The sequence below is a fragment of the Stegostoma tigrinum genome, chromosome 27 (genome assembly GCF_030684315.1).
Source record: "Stegostoma tigrinum isolate sSteTig4 chromosome 27, sSteTig4.hap1, whole genome shotgun sequence".
Taxonomy (NCBI): domain Eukaryota; kingdom Metazoa; phylum Chordata; class Chondrichthyes; order Orectolobiformes; family Stegostomatidae; genus Stegostoma; species Stegostoma tigrinum.
The window spans coordinates 30,275,048-30,299,030 of NC_081380.1; the positions used below are offsets into that span (position 1 = coordinate 30,275,048).

Consider the following 23,983-nt stretch of genomic DNA (forward strand, 5'->3'; position numbering starts at 1 on the left):
CAAAAGAATGCCCTTCCATGGGACTCAAAAGATTTGGTGCAGCACTGAAGATTTTTTTAAAAATTCAACAATAGCATGAACAAAGATCCAAGTTGCCACCTCCTCTGCCTACACAGGGCAAAACTCAATAACATGAGACAGTCAAATGGAAGGCCTCTCACAACATCATATCCTTGTTGCTGCTAAGTCAGGCTGAGATCAGACTCTAGTTACACTGTTAAAATGCAATATAACACCAGAACCAGTTTACATCAGCTGAAAGATTGGTGTAAAACTGTGGCTTTTATGTTATAGCACAAGGTATGGCCTCACTCGATCATTTCTTAAAAGTTGTACAAAGAAAACATGTAAATGGGATGGACTTTAACAGTGTGAACTCATTTAGAAAAATTGCAATTTGATTGTCTTGTTTAACATATGCGCATATTACTGAGCTACAGATGAATAGCAAATAGATGATTTCCTGCAACTAATCATTTTTATCATATCCTTTGCTCAATGGTGCAATGCAGAATATCCTCCTACCATTCCCAGTCACAAAATATATTGCTTTCGTGAATGTTTAAAATCTGGTGTTCAAATTTTAAACTAAATCTACTTAATCTGGTCTCCTGTCTTTCATTTCCTTCCAGCACGGGTAAGTACAATGTCACAACACCAAGCATAAACAAGTGCACAGCAAAGTTTATGCAGAACATTCAGAGCCAGGTTCAAATATCAAAACTGACATGCAGCTTCATACCTCACAGGAAATGAAATTCCCTACCTACTATGATTTTACTTATCTACATCATTCACAAATTACTAAACTAATGAAATTATTTTTGTTGAAGAAACACACTTCTTATCTCCTCAAGATACAATCAAACCAAAGGCAATGTTTTATTGCTTTTTCAGGGCACTTTGAACCACATCAAGCATTAATGCAGTCACAAAAAAGGATTTTACCTGTTTGTTCAAACTGCTACAAAGAATGTTTTTCCAATTAAAGACAAGCTGCTATTAGAACTCTGCTCGTTTGAAAAACAAACACTTTTTATAAATAAAAAAGGAACAATATCAAACACTTTGTTTGTTTATTTATGATCATACTTTCCAAGCACCTTGTTGAAGCATGAGAAAGGACGTAAGAACAACAATGCACTAAGTAGTGTCCTCTTGCTCCTGTATCCCTAGTCCGTCTACATTCTTTGTTTATAAAATGGAATAGATATGTTATGATACAGGAAGCATAAATGTTATCACTACATTGTTAATTCTGTCTAATTGTAGCTTTACAGAAGTTATGTTACTGATTAAAGTGAGCTAATTGATGTCACGAGGTTAAATTAGAATTGATCACAGCAACGTAGCATGGTAGCTCAGTGGTCAGCACTGCTGCCTCACAGCACCAGAGACCCAGGTTCAATTCCACCGTCAGGCTACCAGCTGTGTGGAGTTTGCACATTCTCCTGTGTCTGTGTGGGTTTCCTCTGAGGGGTCCAGTTTCCTTCCACAGTCTAAAGATGTGCAGGCTAGGTGGATTGGCCATGCCAAATTGCACGTAGTGTCCAGGGTTGTGCAGGCAAGGTGTGTTAGCCATGGGAAAAGCAGGGTTTACAGGGATTGGGTAGACGGATGGGTCTGGGTGGGATGGTCTTCAGAGGGTTGGTGTGGACTCATTGGGTTAAACGGCCTGCACTGTAGGGATTCTATGCAGGCATGTTATTTATTAATTTTAAAAATGGGTGCAATGTTTCAGGGGTGGTGTGGGGTAAGGAGGTCAAAATGGTCTACGAGGTTATAGAGTAAGCAATTGGATTTGGAGTGAAGAGCCACTGGAAAAAGACAACATTTCATATCTGTTTTAACTGGGTTTGGACTGCCACTGAGTTCAGCAATTGAGTTGAAGGAACGTAATAAAACAAAGCATGCACTTACTGTCTACAAAATTATACTCCATCAGGAACAAAAATAATAAATGGGATAAAAGTGGAAGCAAAACTTAGAAATAGTGCAGTGAAACTATACATAAATTCATTAAACTATTGTGAAGGAGCTTGAAAATTGGGCTGCATACATATTTTATAAAGTACTTCAAATACTTATACAGCAGGTCTGGTAGCATCTGTGAAGAGAAAACAGAGCTCACGGTTGAGTCCACAAACACTGCCAGACTTGTTGAATTTCTATGGCATGTTTCTTTTTATCTCAGACCTTCAGAATTAATATTTATATGGCACCTTTAACTTTGCAATATGCCTTAAGATGCTGTACAGGAGGATTAAAGAGCAAAAATCAGACACTGAGCCTAGCAAAGAAATACTTATGATAGGTAGCCAAAAGCTTGGTTAAAGAGGAAGGTCTTAAGAAGTAAAATAAAAACTGCGGATGCTGGACATCTGAAATAATGAGAGGAAATGCTGGAGGGAAGCAGAAGTCTAGCTGCATTTGTATGGCACTCTTTGTGGGGAGATAGCAGAGTTCTTCCCACAAATGCTAGACCTGCTGAGATCTTAAGTGTCTGAAGAGAGGAAAACGTGATGGAGGCAATGCGATTTATAAAGGAAATTCAAGAGCTTTGGGCATCCGAAGATAAAGCAAACGATGGTGGAAAAAGTAATAATTAGAAAACTGGAAAAAAATTAGATATTAGTACAATGTACATCTTGGAGATTTGTGGGAGTATAAGAGATTACACAGTGCAGGCACGAAGATATTACAAACATCAAAAGTACATTTTAAAAATGGATACAGCAATTTTTAAGATGTGACTTTCATGTGACTGTAATAAGGTCAACTCCAGGTGGGTTTGAAACTCCAGCAAAAACCTTCTTACAATATGGACAATCACAGCCACTTGTGAACTTCGCGAGTCCTTGTACAGATACAAGACCGTCATGTACCACTAGAGTCAACTTTCCACTTCACCTTCAGCAATCAAACTCAATATATTTGTTTGAAAGACATTCAAAAGGGTAACTTAAATTGAATGGATTATTCAACTATAAGGACCATGGTTACCTCAAAATTCTCAAATGTGAAAAGCCATAACAGGAGGTGTATCAGGCTAATACACCACCTTATTTGGAAAACAACTTTGGTCTTATAACATCTGATCGGCTAACATGGTCATGTTTGTCACCTGTTCTTTTCAAGAGTTGTAGCAGAAGCTATTCTGATAAGAAACACTGTGCCAGATACCATCCAGAATACCATCTTAACAGCAATCAAACCAACTGCAAGACAGATATGAACCCAAGTTAAAGTAACTATACCTCAAAAGTTGGATAAGGGCTATCCCACAAACAATTCTAAATTCAAGTTTACCCGACAGTCAACCTCCTGGTAAAAGAGGCCTCACAGCTGACTGAGGATTCCCTGTTTCCCAAGGCTATTATATGAACTAAAACATAAATTCTTCTAAGAAATTATAGGCCTGCTATCAAAAAATGTGGAAATAATTATGCATTGTAATTGTATTGCTTTTGTTTGTCTTCATCTCTGTCAGACTTTTGTGTTGTTGATAGTATGTGAGAAACATTGTGTTCAACCTCCAGGCAAGTGCACGATAATAAACAATTTTTACTTTTAAATTCATTAAAATTTACTACTGAAAATTACTTAAATTGAGACAAGCCGCATAGAGCAAAAATACACACTAACCGTACACATAAACACGTGGATCATGGTTACTTAAGAAAATACAAATACAAAGGTCATGGAGAGGTTTGAAAACTAAAGGCGAGAACATTAAAATCATATTGCCGTACAACAGGGACCTAATGAAGACTTTAATCCATGACTTTCTTATTGTTTTTAAAACATGCTCAAAAGCTTGAGCTGCAACTTAAAATGAGCGTGTCTACTGAGATGTGACTGTTTTGCTGTCAGGGGACCTCTTTGAAGAGGCTAAAATATGTTTAGTGCAAATGTTAATATCCTGGTAAGAGATCAAAACAGTATGAGAATAGTTCTTGCAATCCCATCAGGATTAACTACAGGATGACAATGGCTTACTGTTCCTCCAAGTATAAAGTGCAATACTATCAAATAAATTTGTAGCATCCAACTGTTCTCAGCAGGCCAAGCAGCAATAGAGGAGCAGGAAAGTTGACGTTTCGGGTCTGGACATTAACATTCCTGTTCCTCTGATGCTGCCTGGCCTGCTGTGTTCCTCCAGCTCCACACTGTGTTATGTCTGGCTCCAGCATCTGCAGTTCTTGCTATCTCCAAAATGTTCTCACCTGTTTAACTGACCTGTAAACTAAAATTCACAACTGTCGTTCAACAACAATAATATTTGTTTGAATTATCACTAACTTACCTGTCATGCTGCAGTAGGAAATGGAAAATTAAAAGGATATATAATGTTATGTAAAACATCTAAATTTACCTCATCATCCGAATCATCAAAAATAGAGTGTTTGGATAATGCTATAGTACTCTTTGTCTTCTTGGGCAGAATGAGCCCATATCTGAAGAGAGAAAGAAAATTATTGTAAATGAATCTAAAATAGAGGAGCATTAGTAATGTGAATTATTGATCTCCAAAATCAGAGCATGGCTCAGCACCAAATTATTGAATTGCCATCAAATCTCATTAATTTAGCCAATTTCTCCCCCAATCTATGGGAAATATAGTACTTGATTTCACTTTCACAACATTGGCATTAATTTCTGATTGCTCCAAATTACTTTTCAACCTCTTACTCATGAACTTGCTCCAAAGTTCAAAATCAAATCATGGATTTCCTATGCTGCTCACAGGAAATCCTGAAGCTTGATTTGAAATATTTGCTGACCCCCAAAATTCCTATTTCTCCTATTTTCTTCTCTTTAACCCACTCTATTGTGCTTCCTGGAGTCCCAAGCAACAAGGAGAGAAAAATTGCTGGATATTCACAACAAACAATAAGGTCCAGGCTAAAGCATTTCTCCATCTGGTATCCTTGAGTATTCTGAGTGATATCAGGCCTGGCTTGAGTACTGTACTTTTTCTTGGAGTTCTGCTGAAAGACTTCACTTGAAATACAAAAACTGCTGTGTGACTATAGCCTCACAAGTGCCTATCCTTTTCATGTTAGCTCAGGTGGTTGGACATTTGGTTCACACAACAAAATGATGCCAATAACATGGATCCAATTCCCGCACTGGCTGAAGTTACGACTAAAAAGGACTCTCCATCTCAAGCGCTCCCATCACCTCAGGCATGGTGACCACTAACAGTCTCTCTCTAATGAGACAGCAATCCTATGGTCTGGTAAGACTATGGTAACTTTACTTTTCAACACAAACACTCAGCAGGTTTATCATTCACTACTAGTGAAGCATCCTAGTCGGCAAGTGTAGCTAGGTGATTTTCTTCAAATATTTGAACTTTGCTAATTTCTTAAAGAAAGTTTAAATCAAATACCAAACAAACATTCATACTGTTAAATTCCTCATTCATGTCTACATTACCTCTGGACTTGACTATTCCAACCTGTTTCTAGTTGGTCCCCTACATTCTATGCTTCATATATCTGAAGTCATTAAAAAAACTCTTCTGCCTGATTCTTATCTCGCATTAAGTCCTGCTTCTCTATCACCCCAATCACTGAACTACACCAGTTCCCACTCAAACAACACTGAATGTGAAATTCTCATCCTTGATTTCATACTCCTCTGTGGCCTCACTCATTCCCCTTTCTCTGCAATCCTAAATTTCACAATGCTCTGGGATACCTTCACTCCTCTATCTCTGGCATCTTGGACATCCCTAATTTAATCACTCCACCACTGGTGACTGAACTTTCAGTTTCTTGGCTCCAACCTCTGGATTTCCTTCCCTACACCTTTCTGACCATCTCACTTTCCTCCTTTAAGATATTTCCTGAAACCTACATCTTCAACCGAGTTTTTGGTTATCTACCCACATATGACCTTATATGGTTCATTCCTTTGATAATGTTCCTGTGAAGCACCTTAAACGATTTGTTATATTAGAGGTGTGTTATTAATAAAAGTTATGAGTTAATCAAATAAATCCAATACCCTGTGTGAAAGAATCAAGAATTTAAGCTATAATTAAGAATTTCTTAAATCAATGATCATTGTACTATTGCTTTGCTTTAGAACATAGAACATTACAGCACTGTACAGGCCCTTCAGCCCTCGATGTTGTGCCGACCTGTCATACCGATCTCAAGCCCATCTAACCTACACTATTCCATGTACGTCCATATGCTTGTCCAATGATGACTTAAATGTACCTAAAGTTGGCGAATCTACTACCGTTGCAGGCAAAGCCTTCCATTCCCTTACTACTCTCTGAGTAAAGAAACTACCTCTGACATCTGTCCCATGTCTTTCACCCCTCAATTTAAAGCTATGCCCCCTCATGCTCGCCGTCACCATCCTAGGAAAAAGGCTCTCCCTATCCACCCTATCTAACGCTCTGATTATTTTATATGTTTCAATTAAGTCACCTCTCAACCTTCTCTCTAATGAAAACAGCCTCAAGTCCCTCAGCCTTTCCTCGTAAGACCTTCCCTCCATACCAGGCAACATCCTAGTAAATCTCCTCTGCACCCTTTCCAAAGCTTCCACATCCTTCTTATAATGCGGTGACCAGAACAGTACACAATACTCCAAGTGCGGCCGCACCAGAGTTTTGTACAGCTTCACCATAACCTCTTGGTTCCGGAACTCGATCCCTCTATTAATAAAAGCTAAAACACTGTATGCCTTCTTAACAGTATATCTATTTTGATTTATCTCCTGATGTGCATTTTTTTTACTTTTGTTGATTAAATATCAATTTTATTAATATCAGCCAGGTGGTTTCTTCATGGCAGGCAATGTTTACCCTAAGCTCTGTCTTAAACTTTGGAAGACAGAAATTTTCCTTTGAGTTACTCCTTCTCCTCTAAAATACAATGCCTGCTGTCTGCTGCCACCAAGCAATAACATTCATTCACGAAATTTGGAAACTGCACAATTGTGCATCAAAAAATAGATGTAGGTGCTAAAATTTGAGTTTTTAAAATCAAACACTTTGGTCTTATTTTAAAAGCCTGATAGTTTCCATCAGCAAAAATAAAATGCCCCAGATGGACCAAATCTATTCTTTTGGACACTGTTGTGCTGAAGCCATCATGCTGAAGTTTAATAATTAAAATCAAACATTGTATTTACTCCATGCACAATGTACTCAGGCTCATCATGCTCTCTGACTTTTCCTAAAACTATAAAGCAACACAGTTAGATCAGAAGTTCCAAGCTTCCATTCAGACTTACTTATAGATTGATTTGCGCATATTTGAATACCACCTAGAAAAACATCCTAAAACACATCACAAGAATTATTATCTAGTATAATCTGACACTGAATACAGGTATGTAAGGGTAGTAAATTTTAAGGCTTATCCTAAAAGAAACAGTGAGAGCTAGAGCAACAGTAAAGTTTGAGGAAGGAATTCCAAAACTGTAGCTGAAACTGACATCAATTCTGCAAGGAAAATTGGGGCTTCAGAATTGGGGAGCAGAGAGATTACGCAAGATTTTACTTTATTAAAACCTTAATAAACTTGCTGAATGTTTGAAAGAAAATCACCAAATGAAGTAACAATTGGATTAATTTTGTAGTATTCTCCATCCCAAGCTGGGAGTAGGCATAAACTCCAAGAAAACATTTGTTGAGTTTATATACCTATGTACATACAGGCCTTACAAGATGAAACCCTGCTTCCATCATAACAGATATTTTATCCATAATTTTACAAGATAACTTGGTTTTTTCAACTTTCCAGTAGAAAGACAAATCATGAACAGTAAGAAATTCCCTCAGAGGAAAAGGAAACAAAATTTAAGAGCAATTATTCTTGTTTAGCTCTTAGCTCACCCACTGAAGAGTGACGAGAATTACAAAAACTCATGCAAAACCTTGACATAAATTAACGTGTGTTTCATAATTAACGTGCGTTTCACCAGATTTTGTAAGTTTGATTCTTATTCTGCAGAAATATTTCATGAGAAATTTACACATAAAAAAGATTATTTGTTTGCTTTACAGAGCAGTCTAAGTTACTTGCAAAAAGCTGCTCCTACCTCACATAATATAACCTTATTTTATCCAAATGCAATTTCCTCTTTATCAGAGCATTTGCTGAAATACCAAAAGACTAGCTGTTGCCATTGTCAAACTTAATTACATGAAAATCTTTTAAGATCTGTTGATATTATAACGTATTTTGCAAACCGTTCAACAAAAGGAAATATGATTAAAGAAAGATTGATTAGAAAGGCTAAAGCAACAGACACATCTAGGCACTGTTTCCTGAACTCTGAAATTATGCAAATAATTTAATCATAGCCATTGTTTTTCCCCCTCAAATGTAGTCTATTATACAACATAACACAACTGAATTTAAGTATCTCTGTAATGGAACCTACTACATTTAAGTTCTCTAGTTTGTAATTTTAAGTTTGAAAAGTATTATCTTCCTCTCCAACTTCCTTCCTCAACAATGCACAGCTCCTGAGGTAGCAACTAAACCACACAATAGTTGCCAGAAAGTCCATTTCTATTCCAGTAGGGGCTGCTGTATTACAACAAAGTATCAAAGCTCAAATCTTCCCAAATCTAGCTTGTGGAAAATCATCCCAGTTACATTTCACCGATTAGCATACCAGAGATTGCACTTCTAACTCTGCTGGTTTGGAAGGTAAATTTTTAAAATTGTTTTAGTTTGTTGGTACAGTGGAAGTGGCACAAAGATTATCGAGGTATGGGTAGCATTAAAATTAGTCTCACATGATCATGAATAAATACACCATTTTTTAATACTAATGTGTATCGGATGTGCCTGGGAATACATGAAAACATAATTGAATTGAGTATTACATAAATCATCTATAAATTCTAGGTAGAAACCTTAGGGCATTGAACCTTAAGGCATCAAAAAGAAAATAAAAAGGAACACATTTAAGGTTTAAGCTAGTGAGTCTTACATCAGTGGTAGAGAAATTATGTAAGGTTCTTAGGGGCTGGATTTACTCACATTTGAAGAAGAATGTACTTATTAGGCATAGTAAGCGTGGCTTTATGCAGGGGAAGTCTTGTTTCACAAACCTGACTGAATTTTTTGAGGAAGTGATAAAGATGATTGATGAGAATAAGGCAAAGGAGGTTGTTGACATGACCTTTACTAAAGTATTTGAAAAAAATCCTCACGGTAGGCTGGTCCAGAAGATTAAGTCGCATAGAATCCATGGTGAGCTGGCAAGTTGGATAAAGAATTTATTTGGTCAAAGAAGACAAAGGGTAGTTGTGGAGGGAACTGGAGGTCTGTGACAAGTGGTATTCTGCAATGATCAGTACTGGGACCTTTGATGTTTGCAATATAAGTGGTTTGGATCAAAATGTCTGATGAGTAAGTTTGCAGACATCATGGAAGTTGGGAGTTGTGGATAGTGATGAAGGTTGTCAAAGGATACAGCAGGGTCTAGATCAGTTAGAAAGTTGGGTGGCGAAATAACAGAAAGAGTTTAATCTGGACAAATGTAAAGTGATGCATTTTTGGAGGTCAAATGCAAGAGGGAAATATAAGATAAGTGGCAGGATCTTTAGAAGCATTGATATACAGAGGGAACTTCAGGTGCAAGTCCATAACTCCCTGAAAGTGGAAACTCAAGCAGATAACATGGTAAAGAAGGCACGTGGCAAGTTAGCCTTCATTGGTTGGGGTATAAAAGTTGGCAAATCATGTTGCAACCATATAAGACTTCAGTTAAGTCTTTGAGTATTGCACACAGTTCTGGTCACCACACGATAGGATGTACAGGCTTTGGAAAGGATGTAAAAGAGGTTTAGCAAGATGTTATATTTGATTGGGGTGTATTAGCTACAAGGAAAGGTTGGACAAACTCAGGCAGTTTTCACTAGAGGCTGAGGGCCGACCTGATGCAAGTGTATAAAATTTCAAGAGGTATGAATAGGGTGGATAGTTGGAGTCAAAGTGGAAATGTCAAATACTAGGGAATACAGGTGAGAGTGGAGAAGTTTAAAGGAGGTGCATTGAGCAAAGTCTTTTTTATACAGAGGATGGTAGGTGCCCAGAACACACTGCCAGGGAAGGCAGTAGAATGAGATGTGTTATCCAGTTTTAAGAGATAATTAGACAGACATATAAAACAGGCAGGAATGGACGGAAACAGACCACGTGAATGCAGATGGGATTCATTTAAAATGGCACCAGGGTCGGCAGACATGTTGGGCAGAAAGGCCTGCTCCTGTGCTGTCCTGTTCTATGTTCTCACTGCCAGGTATTGTACTGGCTTAACATAAAGGACTTGTCATTCACACATCAAGTGTTTGGAAAATACTCAAATTGCAAAGTTTCAACGGAGTGAAAAGGCACAGATGGGTTACAGCCTAAGTGTTATTTAATACCACTCAGCATACACCGTAATGTGAAAGGGAAATTCTGGTAATGACTCATTGATGAATATGATGATTTTCAGTGATGGTCTCAACATTTCAAAGTACTTGTACAAGTTATGACTATAGTTTTGAACTCACGGTGTTACGCAAGAAAACACTGATACGTTAGCATTTGTGTGCATGTCCTGCAGTTAGAATATTTGGATGACCCAACTTTTGTAAGAACTAGAAGAATCGGATGACTACTCCATTTCTGCCTCTTTAAAAAAAGTATGGAAATAAAGGTAACTGAATGAGCTCTACTAATGGAAAGTTTCAATTCATGAACGTGTTCAAGATCACGTTATTTGGATCAACTACAACAACTCACCATTATTTCACCATTATTTCGCACTCCTGTGTAAATTGTAATTTACAGATAAAACAGATTCATATTTAAGCCTGACATGGCATATCAATTATTTTCTTCAATAACTGCAGTAATCTCAGTGTGAAAGTTCTACAAGTAATCTACAAGCAGTTTCCAAATAGGGCATGTTGCCACAGATTACTTTCTTTGGGACAACATCAAAAGCACTATAAAAATGCAAGCTGTGGCTCGACTTTTGAGTTAAGCTATCCTCTTGAGAACATAGGAAGTGAACCAAATCATTACAATCTGCATTCTCAGCCTGTGGTTCAGTTTAATGAAGTTCCGATGTCTGCAGTGACTCTCAGGTCAGTTTGGTGTTAAGAGTTCCTGTTGTTTATTATTGAAACTACGGTAATTTCTGCTGGCACAGACATAATTGGAATGGCACAACTGCAAGAAAAAAAAACACCAGGGACTAAAATTATCACGTAAGAAAGAATGCTTTTTGAAAACAAAACTTCAATCAAAATATTAACAAATGGATACAATGAATGGATATTTTGAACAAAAATTATCCGCATAGAATGTCTTCTCTTCCTACAGCACTCCAAAAGTGTAAAGCTGTATGCTTTGCAATGTTCAGCTTTACAGATAATCATTACAGCACACTAAAACCAACACCAATCACGGTGGACTGACATATAGATCTGTTAAGGGCTACAGTTTACTACTAGGTCCCCAGGAAACACACCACAATATGGAAGTAAACAGTATAAAACCGGTAGAATAATTTAATTTCAGCATAATATCTTGCAATTTGATGTGAATTATTGAACTGTGACAAATTTAAATAGTTAAATATGATCCTTTTAATTTATGCAGTTTTCTGCATACTTGTTTACATTGAATAGAGGTCATCCTTGAATTGAGTGACAGCTGACAACATGCCTGTGTTTTAGCGGATTGGAAGTGACATGGAGGAATGAGAAGGCAATTAGTAATGATACTCAGTGGGTGGAGGCAGTTGAATATTGCAAAGCTCCTGTTAGTCTCAAGTAGGTATGTCTAGCAAATTAATGTAAATTGTACATCTTGTCATTGTGCAATAAATGACCTTGTTAGGCAAGACAAGTGCCTCTTCAATTTAGACTCATTTATGGTCTATCCTCTCCCATTGCTAATTAGACAGACCCTAAGTCACCAAAGAGAAATGAGGTTCGGTGGCAATGACAGAATCCAAACCTAAATATAATAGTGAACACAGTGTGGAGCTGGAGGAACACAGCAGGGCAGTTGACGTTTCGGGTCAGGACCTCTCCAAGTTGGGTCAGTACACACTTACCTCTGAGTCAGAGGGTTGTCTTCCAAGAGTCACTGTGCAACTGTGAGCCCACCAATCTCAGCTGATACTTTAAAGCTGTTCTGAAACTGGGCTGCATTTTCAGAGATATGTTTTTCATGTGAGATATTTAACAGATCCAGTGTCTATTATATTCAGAGACAGTAAGAACTGCAAGTGCTGGAGTCAGAGATAACACAGCAGGCCAGGCAGCTTCGGAGGAGCAGGAATACTGATGTTTTGGGTTGGGACCCAAAAATGCAGCACAATTTCAGTACAGCTTTAAAGTATCAGCTGAGACTGATGTGCTTAAGGTTGTGCAGTGACACTTGGAAGACACAACCTTCTGACTCAGAGGTCAGAGTGTAGATTCATAGAACATTACAGCACAGTACAGGCCCTTTGGCCCTCGATGTTGTGCCGACCTGTCATACCGACCTCAAGCCCATCTAACCTACACTATTCCATGTATGTCCATATGCTTGTCCAATGATGACTTAAATGTACTTAAAGTTGGCAAATCTACTACCGTTGCAGGCAAAGCCTTCCATTCCCTTACTACTCTCTGAGTAAAGAAACTACCTCTGACATCTGTCCTATATCTTTCACCCCTCAATTTAAAGCTATGCCCCCTCATGCTCGCCGTCACCATCCTAGGAAAAAGGCTCTTCCTATCCACCCTATCTAACCCTCTGATTATTTTATATGTCTCAATTAAGTCACCTCTCAACCTTCTTCTCTCTAATGAAAACAGCCTCAAGTCCCTCAGCCTTTCCTCGTAAGACCTTCCCTCCATACCAGGCAACATCCTGGTAAATTCCCTCTGCACCCTTTCCAAAGCTTCCACATCCTCCTAATAATGCGGTGACCAGAACTGTACGCAATACTTCAAGTGCGGCCGCACCAGAGTTTTGTACAGCTTCACCATAACCTCTTGGTTCCGGAACTCGATCCCTCTATTAATAAAAGCTAAAACACTGTATACCTTCTTAACAGCCCCATCGACCTGGGTGGCAACTTTCAAGGATCTGTGTACATGGGCACTGAGATCTCTCTGCTCATCTACACTACCAAGAATCTTACCATTAGCCCAGTACTTTGCCTTCTGGTTACTCCTACCAAAGTGCATCACCTCACACTTGTCTGCATTAAACTCCATTTGCCACCTCTCAGCCCAGCTCCACAGCTTGTCTATGTCTCTCTGCAACCTACAGCATCCTTCGTCACTATCCACAACTCCACCGACCTTAGTGTCGTCTGCAAACTTACTAACCCATCCTTCTACGCCCTCATCCAGGTCATTTATAAAAATGACAAACAGCAGTGGACCCAACACCGACCCTTGCGGTACACCACTAGTAACTGGTCTCCAGGACGAACATTTCCCATCAACTACCACCCTCTGTCTTCTTTCAGCAAGCCAATTTCCAATCCAAACTGCTATATCTCCCACAATCCCATTCCTCCACATTTTGCACAATAGCCTACTGTGGGGAACCTTACGAACGTCTTGCTGAAATCCATATACACCACATCAACTGGTCTACTCTCATCTACCTTCTCAAAGAACTAACACTGACACTGACACAACTTTCCCAAATTTCTTTAACCACCTTAAATCTGATCTTAGATGTCACATTATTAGATATTTGTTTTAACTCTCCTGTCTCCAGTTCAACTGCACGGACTGTTAGTTTAGCAATTACATTAGTACCCATTCTCCATTAGTATTCTCTGTATAGTCCCATCAATTTTTCAACACCCTCCCTGCTGTTCATAGAATCATACAGCACGGAAACAGACCCTTCAATTCAACTAGTCCAGGCTGACCATAATCCCAAACTAAACTAGTCCCATCTGCTTGCGCTTGGCCCATATTTCCCCCAAACATTTCTTATTCTTGTACTTATCTAAATGTCTTTTAAACGTTGTAACAATACCTGCATCCATCACTTCCTCTGAACTACTGTCTGCGTAAAAGAAAAATATTGCCTCGTGTCTTTTTAAATCTTTCTCCTGTCACCTGAAAAATATGTCCCCTAGTTTCGAAATCCCCCCGCCCTAGGGAAAAGGCATTCGCCATTCACCTTATCTGTGCCACTCATGGTTTTATTAACCTCTATAGGGTCATCCCTTCCTCTTAAACTGCAGTGAAAAATAGTCCCAGTCCCTACCAGTAACTCAAACACACCATTCACAGCAAATTTATGGTAAATTCTTTCTTAACCCTCCCCAGCATAATAATATCCTCCCTAGTCCAGAACTGGACACCATATTCCAGAAAAGGCCTCACCAACGTCCTGTACAACTTCAACATAAGATCCCAACTCCCATACTCAAAGGTCTGAGTAATGAAGGGAAGCGTGCTAAACACCTTCTTAACCACCTTATCTATGTGTGATGCAAACTTTAAAGCATTACGTACCTGAACCTCAAGGTCTCTCTGCTCTACAGCACTATCCACGGCCCTATTTTTAATTCTATAAGTCCAGCCACCCCTGTTAGTTTTACCAAAATGCTATACCTTTCATTCATCAAATTAAACTCCATCTGCCACTCCTCTGCCTACTGACCCATTTGCAAAGATCTCTTTGTCATCTTTGACAACTTTCTTCACGGCCCGCTGGAACATCAATTTTGGTTTCATCCCTGAACATACGAATCATGCTTCCTATATTCTCATCTCACTCATTTATATAAATGACGAACAAAAGTGGACCTAGCACTGATCCCTGTGGAACACTGCTAGTCACAGGCCTCCAGTCCAAAAAACAACCCCACACCATTACTGTCTCCTAAGGCACTAAGCCAATTTTGTATCCAACTGCCAATCTCATCAAACCCCATGTGATCTAACTTTACTAATTAGTCTATCATGCAGCACATTGTCAAAGGCTTTACTAAAGTCCAAGTAAATAACATCTACCACTCTGCCCTCATTAATCTTCATGGTTACTTCCTCAAAAAACTCAATCAAGTTTATAAGACACGATTTCCACAAACCCATGCTGACTAGCCGTAATCATTCATTGTCTCTCCAAATGCATATAAATTTTATCTTTTAGAATTACTTCCAACAATTTACCCACCAGAGTCAGACTCACACCTCTATCATGCCCAGGTTTCTCCTTACATCCTTTCTTAAACACACAAAATATCAGCCACTCTCCAGTCATCTAGTACCTCACCAATAGTTATGGACGATACAAATATTTCTGCAAGGGGCCCCACAATTTCCTCACTAACATCTTACCAAGTCCTGGGATACTTTAGATCAGGTCCCAGAGACTTATCCACTTTCATATGTTTAAGACCTTCAGTGCTTCCTCTTCAGTAATGTGAACAGTTTTCAAAACATCAATGTTTATTTCCCTGACTTCTCTAGCCCCTATTTCTTTCGCCACAGTAAAAACTGACATGGAATATTAATTTAATATCTCTCCCATTTCCAAAGCTTCAACACAAAGAGGCTGCAGACATGCTCGCCGAACTGGTGGGTTTGGGTGTAAATATTTCGTCACCCTGCTCGGTAGCAACGTTGCTACTGTGCGTCTGGCAAAGCATTTCTGATCTGTCCTGCTTGTTGTTTATATGTCTCAGTTCGTTGGGGTGTTTGGTACCACTTCCAGGTCTGTTTCTCAGCGGTTTGTACACAGTGTCTAATTCAGTGTATTTGTTGACAGAGTTCTGGTTAGAATATATTCTAGACCCGGTGAAGCAGAACCAGAGTGGTACCAAACACGCCAACACACTGAGGCATAAAAATAACAAGCTGGACTGAACACCAATGCTTCACCAAGGCGCACTGATGATGTTACCTAGCGTGGTGACGAAACATTTGAAACCAAACCTACCGGCTCAGCGAGCATGTCTACAACCTCACCCAGAACCCAAGCTACAAATCTCAAACTTTAAACAAAGACAACCATTTTGATCTTTAGAAGGTCCTACTCTCTCATTAGTTGTTTTCTTGCTCTTAATGTACTTGCAGAACCTCTCTGGATAATCCTTAACCTTACTTGCCAAGGCTATCTCATATCATCTCTTTGCCTTCCTGATCTCCCTCTTAAGAATGTCCCTACACTCCTTATACTGCTGAAGAGATTCATTTGAATCCTGTTGTTTATATTTAATAGGATTCTTTTTTATTCTTGACTAGAATCTCAACATCTTTATTCATCCATTGTTCCCTAATCCTACCAGCCTTACCTTTCACTCTAACAGAAACCTAAAGACTCTGAATTCTCGTTATCACACTTTCGAAAGCCTCCTACATATCAAATGTCCTGTGTAGTCTACTCCAAACAATTTTCACAAGTTCTTGTCTCAAACTATTAAAATTTGCCTTATTCCAATTAAAAGTTTTAATGTTATAGAAGTCTTATCTTTTTTCACAACTATTTTAAAACAAATAGAATTATGATCACTAGATCCAAAGTGTTCCTCTACTATCACTTCAGCCAGTTGCCCTGTCTTAGTACCCAGCAGGTCAGGTTTTGCTCCTTCTCCAGTAGGAACATTTACATATTGATTCAAGAAAATTATCTTGATCATATTTAACAAATTCTTAACCATCCAAACATTTAATACTATGGTAGCCCCAGTCAACGTTTGGAAAATTAAAATAATCTACTATTACAACATTATTATTCTTACATACATCTGAGATTTCTCTAAACATTTGTTCTTCAACTTCCCTCTGACCACGGGGGCGGGGGGGGGGGATCTACAATACAATCCCATCAAGGTTTTTTTTAATTTATAATTTCAATCCATATATTTTTACAAGACGATTTTTCAGAAAAATCTTCTCTAGTTACAGCATTAAGTGTTTTCCTTAATCAAAACCACTTCAGCTCCTCTTTTGCCCTCTTTCTATCCTTCCTATTGCATGTGAAACCCAGAACACTGAGCTGCCAGTCCTGTCCATCCCTCAGTCAACTTTCTGTAATAGCTGTGACATCCCAATCCCATGTTGCCAAACGTGCCGAGTTCATCAGTCTTACCTGCAAGACCCCTTGCATTGAAATAAATGCAGCTTAATTTTTCAGATACTTTGTTCTCTGACTTGCTCTTATTTGTCTTTTCTAATTAAGTTATTTTCAGATTCAAAACCATCTGCATCAATCTTTCTATTTACTCTGCTACTTAGGATCCCTCCACCCCTCACCCAATAGTTTACAGTCTACTTGAACAGAATTAGCAAATCTTCCCACTAGAATATTGGTCCCTTTCTAGCACAGGTAAAATCCATTCTTTTAAAAACAGGTCTTTTCTGTCCAAGAAGAATTACCAAAGATCCAAGAACCCAAATCCCTGAATATTACACCATGTCTTCAACCATTGATTCATCTCCTTTATGCTTTTATTCTTTTCCTCATTGGGACTGGGAGTAAACCAGAGATCACCACTGTTGAGGTTCGGTCCTTTTAATCTTCTACCTAATGTCTTATATTCACTAAGTTAACAAACTTAACCTTTTCCCTATTATGTCATTCCTACCAATGTGTACAATAACTTCTGGTTTCTTACTCTTCCCTGAGCAATATTTTCTTTCTGTTTCAATTCTCCACTCAGACATTTCTTCCTCTATACTGGGCTGCTCAAAAGACTCACGTTCTGGACATGAGTACTATACAAATGAGATGGTAGGAACTGCTGATGCAGGAGTCTGAGATAACACAGCTTGGAGCAGGATGAACACAGCAAGCCAGGCAGCATTAGAGTAGCAGGAAAGCTGATTTTTCCTGGCCTGGACCCTACTTCAGAGAAAAAAAAAACAAGTTTGTTTTGCTTCATGCTTGCCAATGCCAGACTGTTACTTCTGCCCAAACATTATTAGTTTTTAAGGCCCATTGATTACACCCTCCACTTCAGTTTGCTATCCTGGACAAGATCGCATCAAAGGATGAGCAGGATCGAAGGGCCGAATGGCCTACTCGCACTTTCTATGTTTTATTCAGTGTCAATTATTCAAGAAGCTCAAATCCAGAAAAAGGTGCCAGGGATCAACAGGCCGGGTTCATTATATCAACTGTTTAAAACATTACTTAAAATAACTTGTTTATTTATCTGCCAGGCTTGTTTTGTTTCAATAAGGTGACCCTGGGCGGCCTCACGGTCAATCTCCTGGTGACAGCCCAAGAGAAGGCCGCTGAGCCTGAGGTGAGGGGCCCAGAACAGAGGCGAGCAGAGCGGCTGACGGGAGAAGGAGAGACCGAGGCTGGGCTGGGCCTCCTGCCGCAGCGCCGCCCGGGTAACAGCTGTCTATCTCCGGCGGGACTGGGGCCCTGGGGCCGTCTCCCTCTCTCCCGGCACGGACGGACAGACGGTCGGTCACTTACTGTCTGACAGGCGCCGCCATCCTCCCAGACTCCTTCCCCTTTTCCCCGCCGCCCCAGGTAACTGCACTTCGGTCCCGCCCGGCTCTCTCACACACACTCCGCCACCGCTACTCATCCGCTCAGCTAGTCCAACAATTCAACACACCCCCTTTCCCACTGCCAGCAATAAACTCGTGTACAATACAACACAATGTCGTCTTTATATTTATTCGTGGCATTTCTGCTCCAGTGAGCGTTGTTTTATTTCAGAAATAAATGGTGTGGGGGGGGTTGGTTGTAATGTGCATTGTTTAAAATACTTGCATTTACATAGCACCCTCTCAGAAGCTTAAGGACGTTCCATCCCCACCACCCCCCACCGCCAGTGCAGCGCTGTTATCCTGTTCGGAATTCAGCAGCCAAATTTCGTGCAGTAAGTCTCCACAAACACCAATCTGACAGCTCTGAAGAAGCACCTGAAATGTTGACTCTGCTTTCTCTCCACGATGCTGCCAGGGCTGCTGAGTTTTCCCAGCATTTTCTGTTTCTGTTAACAATCTGATATGACTGTTTACCTATTTACTTTTGGGATGTTGATGGAGTGAGGCATAAATATTGGCCAGGCACAGGCGATAACTTCCCTGTTCCTTTTCGGAAAACTACCTTGAAATCTTTTTCTATCTATCTAAGTAGGTGTGCAGGGTTCTCTTGAAAGATAACACCTGCGACAATACCAGCCTGCATTTTTGTTTTCAAATCCCAGAATGGGACTCAATTCCACAATTATCTAACTCCCAGGAAAGACGGCTACCAACTGAGCCACAGATAACATTTGATAGTTAATGACATTTAATGTGGAGAAATGTTAAGTTGCTACTTGTTCAGAAGTATACTAAGTAGTAAATTTTAAGAGAACAGCAGACATGTTACAATCAAACAGAATTTAATCATTGATCATTCTGACAGTTTATCAGATTATTAAAGCATTTATACCCTGTTTCTTTGTCAAAGCGATCCTCCTGTTTCTACAGGACTATGGGCTACAGCACAAAGCAGCTCCAGGAACTGGTCGAGCCCATTGGCCTTTGATTTGGTTGGGAGGAAATGAACACCATCCCGCTGGCCTGGATACTCTGAAATGAGAAGGCAACTTCATCATCTCCGAAGGGTCGGCGTCTCGTTGTAGCAGCTGTTATGTACAGGAACACCCTTCTGAAACAAATCAACATGTACACCTTGGCGGTAAAGAATGAGCAGCTGGCCATCCTGCAGCAGCTCCCACTGCTGTTGGCAAAGTCCAGGTTAGTCATCCTGGCCGGAGACTTCATCCTCATCATTGATGCAGATAGAGGCGCTGACAGCAAACTGTGCAGCCACATTCAGATTCCTGATGGAAATGGTTGAAGATGCCGAGCTGCACAATGTCTTCAACACCTCTGCAGGTTGAGCAGAGCATAGATGCACTGGGTCACAGCCAGACAGGTCTATCCGCTAAAGGATAGATTTCCTGTTCGTGTCCTGAGCGTTCTCGGTCAGAGCCATTGACTGCAAGCTGGTGTTCTTTTCTGACCACTGCCTCCTGCTGGCTGACTGTCACCTACAGGATAACCAGCAGCTGGCTGGGGAATGTGGAAGCTGATCATGAAACTGTTGACCCCAGAAACCATCAAACCTCTCAGAAGGGATTACACAGATTGGAGAACTGTGAAACCCGTCTTTGAATCTCCAATGGGAAACAAGCGGAAGATCAACAGGTTCTTCATCCTCAAAGGTGTTCAGAAAGCAAGAGAGAGACAGAGGAGACTGTCCAAACTCTAGAAAATATGCAGAACCTAATGCTGCTGCAGATGATGGGGGTCAATGTTACGGAGGGTCTCCAGGAGATGAAGAGCTAGCAAGCCTCACTTTTTGCCTCGGAGGTCTCCAAAATAATTTTCCAGCCCAGGGTCTGCATGACTGAGCAGAATGAGATGTGCTCACGCTTCTTCTTTCAGAAGCTTGGTAGATTATGGCCCAGTGATATTATCACTAGACTGTTAATCCAGGAAACCCAGCTAATGTTCTGGGGATAATAAAATGTGAGGCTGGATGAACACAGCAGGCCAAGCAGCATCTCAGGAGCACAAAAGCTGACGTTTCGGGCCTGGACCCTTCATCAGAGAGGGGGATGGGGGGAGGGAACTGGAATAAATAGGGAGAGAGGGGGAGGCGGACCGAAGATGGAGAGTAAAGAAGATAGGTGGAGAGGGTGTAGGTGGGGAGGTAGGGAGGGGATAGGTCAGTCATCAGATTATCAGATTATTAAAGCATTTATACCCTGTTTCTTTGTCAAAGCGATCCTCCTGTTTCTACAGGACTATGGGCTACAGCACAAAGCAGCTCCAGGAACTGGTCGAGCCCATTGGCCTTTGATTTGGTTGGGAGGAAATGAACACCATCTTCGGTCCGCCTCCCCCTCTCTCCCTATTTATTCCAGTTCCCTCCCCCCATCCCCCTCTCTGATGAAGGGTCCAGGCCCGAAACGTCAGCTTTTGTGCTCCTGAGATGCTGCTTGGCCTGCTGTGTTCATCCAGCCTCACATTTTATTATCTTGGAATCTCCAGCATCTGCAGTTCCCATTATCTCTAATGTTCTGGGGACCTGGGTTTGAATCCCACCTCGATAGATAGTGGAATTTGAATTCAATAATTTTTTTAGAAAGTCTAGAATTAAGAATCTACTGATCACCATGAAATCATTGCCAATTGTCGAGAACACTCATCTGGTTCACTAAATAAAAACGAAAGAACAGCAGATGCTGTAAATCAGGAACAAAAGCAAAGCTGTTGGAAAAGCTTAGCAGGTCTGGCAGCATCTGTGAAGGAGAAACCCACTGTTAACATTTCGGGTCCGGTGACCCTTCCTCAGAACCGAAACATTAACTCACTTTTTTCCTTCACAGATGCTGCCAGACCTGCTGAGCTTTTCCAGCAATTTTGATTTTGTTTCATCTGGTTCATTAATGATTTTCAGGGAAGGAAATCTGCCACCCTCACCTGGTCTGACCTACATGTGACTCCAGACATACAGCAATGAGGTTGACTTTCAATTGCCCTCTGAAAGGGCCTAGCAAGCCACTCAGTTGTACCAATCGCTGCAAAAAACTAGAAGGATCACCTGGCATCGACCTAGGCACCAGAAAAGACAACAACAGAAACAGCCCTGTCGATCCTGCAAAGTTCTCCTCACTATCATCTGGGGGTTAGTGCCAAACTTGGGGGAGCTGTCTCACAGACTAGTCAAGCAACAGCCTGGCATAGTCATATTCACAGAATCATATCTTATTGACAATATCCCAGAAACCACCATCACCAACCCTATCCCTGTATATGTCCTGCCCCACCAACAGGACAGACCTGGCAGAGGTGGTGACACAGTGATGTACAGTCTCTCTGGGAGTCCTTAACATTGGCTCCAGACCCTATGAAGTCTAATGGCTTCAGGTAAAACATGGGCAAGGAAACCTCCTGCTGATTACCACATACCATCCTTTCTCAGCTGATGAATCAGTTCTCCTCAATGTTGAACAACATTTAGAGGAAGCACTGAGGGTGGCAAGAGCACAAAATATACTCTGGGTGGGGGATTTCAATGACCACCACCAAGAATGGCTCAGCATCAGTACTAATGATCGAGCTGGTCAGGTCCTATAGGTCATGGCTGCTAGACTGGGTCTGCAGCAGGTGGTGAGGAAACAAACAAAAGGGAAAAACATACTTGACATCATCCTTAGCAACCTACCAGCTGCAGTTGCATCTGTCCATGACAGTATCGGTAAGAGTGACCATCGTACAATCCTTGCAGAGATGAAGTCCCGCCTTCACATTGAGAACAACCTCCATCATGTTGTGTGGAACCATCACTGCACTAAATGGGACAGACTTCACACAGATCTAGCAACTGAAGACTGGGCATCCATGAGACACTGTGGGCCATCAGCAGCAGCAGAACTGAACTCCAGCACAATCTGTAACCTCATGGCCTGGCACATGCACCTCTCAACCACTACCATCAAGCCAGGGGATCAATCCTGGTTCAATGGAGCGTGCAGGAGGGCATGCCAGAAGCAGCACCAGGCATATCTGAAGATGAGACCTCAACCTGGTGAAGCCACCAAACAGGGCTACTTGCACACCAAACAGTAAAAGCAGCAAGTGATAGATAGAGCTAAGCGATCCCACAACCAACAGATCAGATCTAAGCTCTGCAGTCCTGCCACATCCAGTCATGAATGGTGGTGGACAATTAAACAATTCACTGGAGGAGGCAACTCCACAAATATCCCCAAGCTCAATGGTGGAACAGCCCAGCACATCAGTGCAAAAGATAAGGCTGAAACTCTCACAGCAAACTTCAGCCAAAAGTGCCAAGTGGATGATCCATCTCCTCCTTCTCCAGTGGTCCCCAGCATTATAGATACTAACCTTCAGCCAATTAGATTCACTCCATGTGATATCAAGAAACGGTTGGAGACACTGGATACTGCAAAGACTATGGGCCCTGACAACATTTCAGCAATAGTACTGAAGACTTGTGCTTCAGAACTTGCCACTCCTCTAGCCAAGTTGTTCGAGTACAGTTACAACACTGGTATCTACCCAGCAATGTAAAAATTGCCCAAGTATGTCCTGTCCACAAAAAGCAGGATAAATCCAACCCGACCAACTACTGCCCCATCAGTCTCCTCTCTATCATCAGTAAAATGTTGGCAGGTGTCATCAAGCAGCACCTGCTCAGCAATAACCTGCTCAGTGACGTCCAGTTTGGGTTCTGCCAGGGCCACTCAGCTCCTGACTTTGTTCCAGCCTTCGCTCAAACATGGACAAAAGATTTGAATATCAGAGGTGAGGTGAGAGTGACAGCCCTTGATATCAAGGCTGCATTTGACTGGGTGTGGCATCTAGGAGCCCCGGCAAAACTGGAATCAATGGGTATTGGAGGCAAATGCTCTGATGGTTGGAGTCATACCAGACACATAAGAAGATGGTTGTGGTTGTTGGCAGTCAATCATCTCAGCTCCAGGACATCTCTGTAGGAGTTTGTCAGGATAGTGTCCTTGGCTGAATCATCTTCAGCTGATTCATCAGTGACCTGCCCTCCTTCATAAGGTCAGAAGTGGAGACGTTCACCGATGACTTCACAATGTTCAGCACCATTTGTGACTCCTCAGATACTGAAGCAGTTCGTGTTCGAATGCAGCAAGATCTGGACAACATCCAGGCTTGAGCTGGCAAGTGGCAAATGACATTCGCGCCACACAAATGTCAGGCTATGACCATCACCAATAAGACACAATCTAACCACTACCTCCTGATATTCAGTGGTGTTACCATCACTGAATCCCCCACTATCAATATCCTTGGGGTTGCCATTGACCAGAAAGTCAATTGTACTCGCCACATAAACACTTTGGCAACAAGAGCAGGCCAGAAGCTGGGAATACTGCAGCAACTAATACACCTCCTGACTCCTCGAAGCCTGTCCACCATCTACAAGGCACAAGTCGGGAGTGTGATGGAATACTC

At 41.0% G+C, this 23,983-nt stretch overlaps 1 protein-coding gene across 1 annotated transcript in view; it reads right to left on the reverse strand.

Moving 5' to 3' along the window:
• The window catches only part of nsrp1 (nuclear speckle splicing regulatory protein 1), a 38,709-nt gene extending 20,138 nt beyond the window's left edge, over positions 1-18,571 (reverse strand). The window contains exons 1-2 of the mRNA XM_048557177.2: positions 18,441-18,571; positions 4,376-4,457 (exon numbers count right to left, since the gene is read on the reverse strand). Coding sequence (XP_048413134.1) covers positions 4,376-4,457; positions 18,441-18,460 — 102 coding nt within the window. The 5' untranslated portion in view covers positions 18,461-18,571. The remainder of the gene's footprint in view (positions 1-4,375; positions 4,458-18,440) is intronic.
• Between the last annotated feature and the right edge of the window lie 5,412 nt (positions 18,572-23,983).